This window comes from Watersipora subatra, chromosome 4 (genome assembly GCF_963576615.1).
Source record: "Watersipora subatra chromosome 4, tzWatSuba1.1, whole genome shotgun sequence".
Classification (NCBI taxonomy): domain Eukaryota; kingdom Metazoa; phylum Bryozoa; class Gymnolaemata; order Cheilostomatida; family Watersiporidae; genus Watersipora; species Watersipora subatra.
Genome location: NC_088711.1, coordinates 25,307,103 through 25,315,019, shown reverse-complemented (window position 1 = coordinate 25,315,019; position 7,917 = coordinate 25,307,103). Strand labels below are relative to the sequence as shown.

General features: G+C 33.6%; 1 protein-coding gene across 2 annotated transcripts in view; it reads left to right on the top strand.

The window, feature by feature from the left end:
• The first annotated feature begins 13 nt into the window (after positions 1-13).
• LOC137393187 (RAB11-binding protein RELCH homolog) overlaps positions 14-7,917 on the top strand; it is a 48,847-nt gene continuing 40,943 nt past the window's right edge. Inside the window, exons 1-4 of one of the 2 annotated variants that reach the window (XM_068079631.1) lie at positions 14-42; positions 2,042-2,367; positions 2,461-2,550; positions 4,116-4,187. In XM_068079631.1, coding sequence (XP_067935732.1) covers positions 2,049-2,367; positions 2,461-2,550; positions 4,116-4,187 — 481 coding nt within the window. In that variant the 5' untranslated portion in view covers positions 14-42; positions 2,042-2,048. Of the gene's footprint in view, positions 43-1,924; positions 2,368-2,460; positions 2,551-4,115; positions 4,188-7,917 lie in introns of those variants that run through there. The other variant, XM_068079630.1, reaches the window with a different exon arrangement.

Below are 7,917 nucleotides of genomic sequence, written 5' to 3'. Positions count from 1 at the left end.
CTCAATATCCGCTGTATCCTCCTTTTCCCAGAACAAGCTATGGTAATGTGTTATATATAGGTTTCATAAAAAGAATACTATATTTACATTATTTCAAGTTTTAATGAATATATTGCAATTTAATATAGTTGAAATTTGGTTACTTGCATGAGCCTCGTTTGAATTCAAAGCTAAATCACAACAGCCACAACATAAAACCGGATTTTGTTTCATCGGTAGCTACGTGTGAGATACTTATACAAATATCTGGCTACCTTTAGTTGTAAATTGTATTGCGTCTTTATAAATTTATTTACAAATAAATTTAGGTGAGTAGATTTGCTTGCAACTTAACTTACCTAAATGCATTTTCAATAGGAAATTGACAAACAATTATCACCGACGAAAACATATCGTTAACATGAGGTTGGTTTTCCTTTGAGCTATCTACGTATACTATCAGGGGTAACACATCAATACAGCTTCAGCAACTTTATGAGCCATCTAAAACAGTCAAAAGTTAAGTAGTTTTACATCAATAGGAACTTGATAAAAATGTATTTAGTTATAGTCTTACAGTGGATTTTTGCACTGTTCATGATACAGAGATTTGAAATGTGATTTATTGAAATTACGCTCAATGTAAAAATGGCAATAAAGAATATTGAGGACATTTCATTAATCATTGGGCGAGATGAGTAAATGCTTTTGGCAAAAATTTCTATAAATGAATTTAGCACATTGATGAGGTGTCTTTAATTAGAGCTAGGTTAGGTTGAGCTTCAGCATTTTCTGTGATTGCTGACATTAAGCGTATTTACTGCTTTTTACTGCAGTGATGTTTTCTGTTAATTACATTGTGTTTACTTGTAGCTACCCATATGGGTTGCCGTACTGTACCAGTGCAAGTTATATAAATATTCCTGATTTTTCAAAATTTTTAAAAATTGTGTTAATTAAGAAACCTTCCAAGTAAATATTTAACACCAATGCATTTAGAAAATGTTCACTGGAATAGAATGATCGAATATGCTTTTGTTTGTATACCGGTGGTTGCATCTTTTATCACCTCAATTTGTGAGCTTCTCAATATTTGCTAGTTATGTAGATAATAAGATATGACTCAAAAGTTAAAAAATTTATATAAAACCTATTCTAGCTTATTAATTTTACCAAATGATTTGGTGATAATTATGTCTTCTAATCAATATGTGAATATTTTACGCACTTGAAGGCTCTATAATAAACCTAAGGCTGTTTTTTATCCTCGTTCTTTCTTTAAATAAGATTCTTGTACTAAATGGTTAAGATTAACATGCGGAGAAGATTAACATGCGGAGAAGATTAACATGCGGAGAAGTGGTACAGAATGCAAAAGTATGAATTGTAGCCTACTTATGTAGCCTACGCATACAGTTATTAGCACATGTGATACTATAGCATATACTTCTACAATCATAATGTGACTGGTGTTCAATTAGTTGATAACACAATGTGAATGAATAGAGAATGAAAAAGTTTGTTGTTGCGGTGACAAAGTCGGAACAGTAACAGTGTGACAAAAATTTTTATAAACTTAATTTGGGCTGGACTCAGTTTACGCCATTCATCCTGGAATGCAGATGGTATTTGTTACATCATTGGAACAACTGTACTTGCGCTACGCCAACAGAATGAGAACCAAAATGCAACATTTTTATGAGTGAAGTATAGATTACACTAATTATACGATAGTAAAACTACAAGAGTGTTTGTTTGGCAAATCTGGTAATTAGTGTCAACAGCATATACAAATATTTATTATCATCTATATATTTCTCAAAGTATGTCGTCGTATATATGTCGGTTTTCCGGCTATAGATCTTAAAATCTTGGAATAAATATTCCTTACCGAAGAGGATTCGATCTCAGACCAAGCCATTTACCAGTTTGACGCCTTGCCCACTAGACTACGGAAGTCAAATTGCTAGTTTCTTATAATTGAATGGATGTTACAAGAGCACAATACTAACATATATCTATGCCGTAGTAATCTTGTTCATAAACTAGCAGCACTTTGTAGTTCCATCATGGCTTACACACCAGCTAATCCATTTCTTGATGATGATGGGGACTTTGCACTGTCAGAAAGCACATCACCCAAGATTTCTGTTGTTGATGAAAGAGTCACCTCTAACAATTCTCCTGTCGGTGATAGAATGCACTATGACGATATCTCCCGTCAGCTGATTCTTGACGGCTTTATTCTCACTGCTCTTGAACTGCACACAGAGCTGCAGGAAATTGGAAAACCCGTAACTTTTTTAAAGGACCACTTCTCGAACCCTGGAAATTTTGAAAGAATGAAACCTCCAGACGTTCAATCTACGAGCCCACCTGTTAGCTTGCGTGAGTTATAACAATGTATTGAAGTATTATTCTCATATGGTAAAAGTTAGTTTGATTTTTCAAATATTTGAATACCGTCACTAACATTTTCAGAGAGAAGTGGTAGCATTCAGACGTTTGACTCATTAGATTGGGCGAGATATTCAGATGATGGAGACAGACAAGCTGAAGATAGAGTTGCAGGTAACACACCCCAATTTTCATTTTACCAGATTGAGTTCTGCATTTGTTGGTTAATAAGATAACATACAGTGGTGTGTAAAATAAACTGTTGGAAAACTAAGTCTCATTTATAACATTTTTACTCATTGTAAATTTGATTTATGACCATAAATTAAATATTAAATTAGTCCTCACTTTGCACTGATTTTAAATATGTAAACTAAACAGCAGTAAAATTATTATGTTGAATGCTGTTATTATGCTAAATTCTGAACATTTCATTTTTAATCGTTAGATGAAGAAAACGATTTGTATAGATATGATTGTTTGCTTCTGGTGTTATGCAAGACAACATATTTCGCAATACCTACAAGAATAGATTTTGGATACAAACATTTTATATGTACAGTCAGACATGGATAACTCGAACTTCACGGGACCGAGCAAAAGTGTTCAAGTTATCAGAGCGTTCAAGTTATCAGAGCACTGTCACAAGTCCATGTATTTATTTATTTATTAGTAGATACATGTACATATACAAACTATGATAAAAATCAAAAGCATAAATGGCTTGTTTCAAATTAAATGCTTCTAATGTAAAGTTTAAAACTTTTTTATCAAAAAGTATAGGAGATTTTTCTATCACTTGAGATTGTTTTGTTGTTTGAGGTGATGTTATTGCCAGGACGTTTTTTAGATTAAAATTGGCAAAACTTGATCCTTGTTGAAATGCTCAGAAGAAAAGACATCTTTTTCTTTTGAGCGTTTTAACCGAGATCAATTTTGCCGATTTTTCTTGAAGTTTATGCGAAGGTCACCTCACTTTTCCATGCTTCCGAAAGGCGATCGCTAAGCGGATGTTTGGTAAAAATCAAAATTCACCAAACCTTTAGAAAAGTCGTTGACAAAAATATTTTGCCGACGGTGGTAATAACGACGCCGATGATTTACGAAAAGTTGAGGTTTACCTCTATGACTTGGAATAAAGTGATTTTCCAAAGTGATAACAACCATCTTGGTAGCTGTTGGACAAAAAACTGTTCGAGTTAACAGAGTTGAGGTCGAGTTATCTATAGCAATTTATCATTACGTGGGAACGGACCAAAGAAACCGTTCGAGTTAACCATGTGTTCGAGCTATCCGTGGGCGAGTTATCCATGTTTGACTGTATAAATTTTAGAACCAGGAAATCATTTCATGAAACCCGGTTATATGCAATTCAATAATTTTTATTACATTGGTTCGAGAAACTGCATCTAATATGATGCGCGCACATTCTACACATTGTTTAATGGGATATTCTGATTTTTGATGAGATTTTGAATCTAGTGTATAATCCATGTTTGTTTACTAGTAATAAGGATGGGAACAACAAAGTATAAATAAGTTTGAAAAATTTGTTCAACGAACAAAAAGGGCTGTTTATTTTGCCCACCTCTGTAACTCGCATCCCCTGGAATCCCCTGATCGCTTCAAGGAAATAGTTCAATGGTGAACATGGAAACATTTCAAATATTTGCTCATGAAGACACCTGAGCATAAGGTACTGCCCACAGTTCTAATTACAAGTGATTGAATTATTGTAGGATTAGAGTTTGAGTTGAGAAAGGCTCAGGACACTATAAAGTCATTAAGGAAAGCACTTACTATAGCTACAGGTTTGTTTCATCAGACTGAAATGTATGCACAACTCCCAACTTTCATTGCTCTTACAACTATGGAGTATGGTTTGAGGTCTGCTAGTTGCTTGTAGCTCTGTATATTATGACAGCTATAGAATAGATAAGAGGATTAACTTTATATCCTTAACACACTCAGTATAGCCGGTTAGATTGTTATCCTTAACATACTCAGTATAGCTGGTTATATTGTTATCCTTAACACACTCATTATAGCTGGTTATATTGTTATCCTTAACACACTCAGTATAGCTGGTTACATTGTTATCCTTAACACACTCAGTATAGCCGGTTATATTGTTATCCTTAACACACTCAGTATAGCCGGTTATATTGTTATCCTTAACACACTCAGTATAGCTGGTTATGTTGTTATCCTTAACACACTCAGTATAGCTGGTTATATTGTTATCCTTAATACACTCAGTATAGCTGGTTACATTGTTATCCTTAACACACTCAGTATAGCTGGTTATATTGTTATCCTTAACACACTCAGTATAGCCGGTTATATTGTTATCCTTAACACACTCAGTATAGCTGGTTACATTGTTATCCTTAACACACTCAGTATAGCTGGTTATATTGTTATCCTTAACACACTCAGTATAGCCGGTTATATTGTTATCCTTAACACACTCAGTATAGCTGGTTATATTGTTATCCTTAACATACTCAGTATAGCTGGTTATATTGTTATCTTTAACATACACAGTATAGCTGGTTATATTGTTATCCTTAACATACTCAGTATAGCTGGTTATATTGTTATCCTTAACACACTCAGTATAGCTGGTTATATTGTTATCCTTAACATACACAGTATAGCTGGTTACATTGTTATCCTTAACACACTCAGTATAGCTGGTTATATTGTTATCCTTAACACACTCAGTATAGCCGGTTATATTGTTATCCTTAACACACTCAGTATAGCTGGTTACATTGTTATCCTTAACACACTCAGTATAGCTGGTTATATTGTTATCCTTAACACACTCAGTATAGCCGGTTATATTGTTATCCTTAACACACTCAGTATAGCTGGTTATATTGTTATCCTTAACACACTCAGTATAGCTGGTTATATTGTTATCCTTAACATACACAGTATAGCTGGTTATATTGTTATCCTTAACATACTCAGTATAGCTGGTTATATTGTTATCCTTAACACACTCAGTATAGCTGGTTATATTGTTATCCTTAACATACTCAGTATAGCTGGTTATATTGTTATCCTTAACACACTCAGTATAGCTGGTTATATTGTTATCCTTAACACACTCAGTATAGCCGGTTATATTGTTATCCTTAACACACTCAGTATAGCTGGTTATATTGTTATCCTTAACATACACAGTATAGCTGGTTATATTGTTATCCTTAACACACTCAGTATAGCCGGTTATATTGTTATCCTTAACATACTCAGTATAGCCGGTTATATTGTTATCCTTAACACACTCAGTATAGCTGGTTATATTGTTATCCTTAACACACTCAGTATAGCTAGTTATATTGTTATCCTTAACATACTCAGTATAGCTGGTTATATTGTTATCCTTAACACACTCAATATAGCTGGTTATGTTGTTATCCTTAACATACTCAATATAGCTGGTTATATTGTTATCCTTAACATACTCAGTATAGCTGGTTATATTGTTATCCTTAACATACTCAGTATAGCTGGTTATATTGTTATCCTTAACACACTCAGTATAGCTGGTTATATTGTTATCCTTAACACACTCAGTATAGCTGGTTATATTGTTATCCTTAACATACTCAGTATAGCTGGTTATATTGTTATCCTTAACACACTCAATATAGCTGGTTATGTTGTTATCCTTAACACACTCAGTATAGCTGGTTATATTGTTATCCTTAACATACACAGTATAGCTGGTTATATTGTTATCCTTAATACACTCAGTATAGCTGGTTATATTGTTATCCTTAACACACTCAGTATAGCTGGTTATATTGTTATCCTTAACACACTCAGTATAGCTGGTTATATTGTTATCCTTAACACACTCAGTATAGCTGGTTATATTGTTATCCTTAACACACTCAGTATAGCTGGTTATATTGTTATCCTTAACACACTCAGTATAGCTGGTTATATTGTTATCCTTAACACACTCAGTATAGCTGGTTATATTGTTATCCTTAACACACTCAGTATAGCTGGTTATATTGTTATCCTTAACATACTCAGTATAGCTGGTTATATTGTTATCCTTAACACACTCAGTATAGCTGGTTATATTGTTATCCTTAACACACTCAGTATAGCCGGTTATATTGTTATCCTTAACACACTCAGTATAGCTGGTTATATTGTTATCCTTAACATACTCAGTATAGCTGGTTATATTGTTATCCTTAACATACACAGTATAGCTGGTTATATTGTTATCCTTAACATACTCAGTATAGCTGGTTATATTGTTATCCTTAACACACTCAGTATAGCTGGTTATATTGTTATCCTTAACATACACAGTATAGCTGGTTACATTGTTATCCTTAACACACTCAGTATAGCTGGTTATATTGTTATCCTCAACACACTCAGTATAGCTGGTTATATTGTTATCCTTAACACACTCAGTATAGCTGGTTATATTGTTATCCTTAACACACTCAGTATAGCTGGTTATATTGTAATCCTCAACACACTCAGTATAGCTGGTTATATTGTTATCCTTAACACACTCAGTATAGCTGGTTATATTGTTATCCTTAACACACTCAGTATAGCTGGTTATATTGTTATCCTCAACATACTCAGTATAGCTGGTTATATTGTTATCCTCAACATACTCAGTATAGCTGGTTATATTGTTATCCTCAACACACTCAGTATAGCTGGTTATATTGTTATCCTTAACACACTCAGTATAGCTGGTTATATTGTTATCCTTAACACACTCAGTATAGCCGGTTATATTGTTATCCTTAACACACTCAGTATAGCTGGTTATATTGTTATCCTTAACACACTCAGTATAGCTGGTTATATTGTTATCTTCAACATACTCAGTATAGCTGGTTATATTGTTATCCTTAACACACTCAGTATAGCCGGTTATATTGTTATCTTAGAGATAATTAGCAGGTCAGGCATACTTTATGTAGACGCCATTTAGATATTGGTCATTGGGTGATGTTCGAGTTTTCAAAACTTTATCATTTTTTATTTATTATCTACTTCAATTCAAAGATTATAGAAGCATTTGACATGAATCTAAAGCAGCAATAGAAATGTTATTATGGGGCTCATTGTATTCAAACCTACATGTACAACAATAGCAAGAGCAAACATGTGGGCGATAATTTTGTGGTCGTTGGCAACTGGAAAAACCCATTTTGTTATGGTTGAATGTATCAACCGGTGTTGAGGAGATAAAGGCTAATTAAACTGGTTATAAAGATAGCATGGTCAATCAGTGCACGGTCTACTTTAGAAGACACCTAAAGTCTTCAATGCTTAATCCAATAGTTGTAGTAATTTGTATCGATGTGGATCATTCGTTCTCTCTGAACAAATTATTGTGATTTAGCTGCCTCCCCATATATTCTAGTTCCGCAGTATTTTTTATGCAAACTCCATCTCCTCATTATAAAAGTTACCGTGAGGTAGTTAAAAGGTAGTATTTACCCTTGATGCATTATTTTCTAAAGTATGAGAGGATTT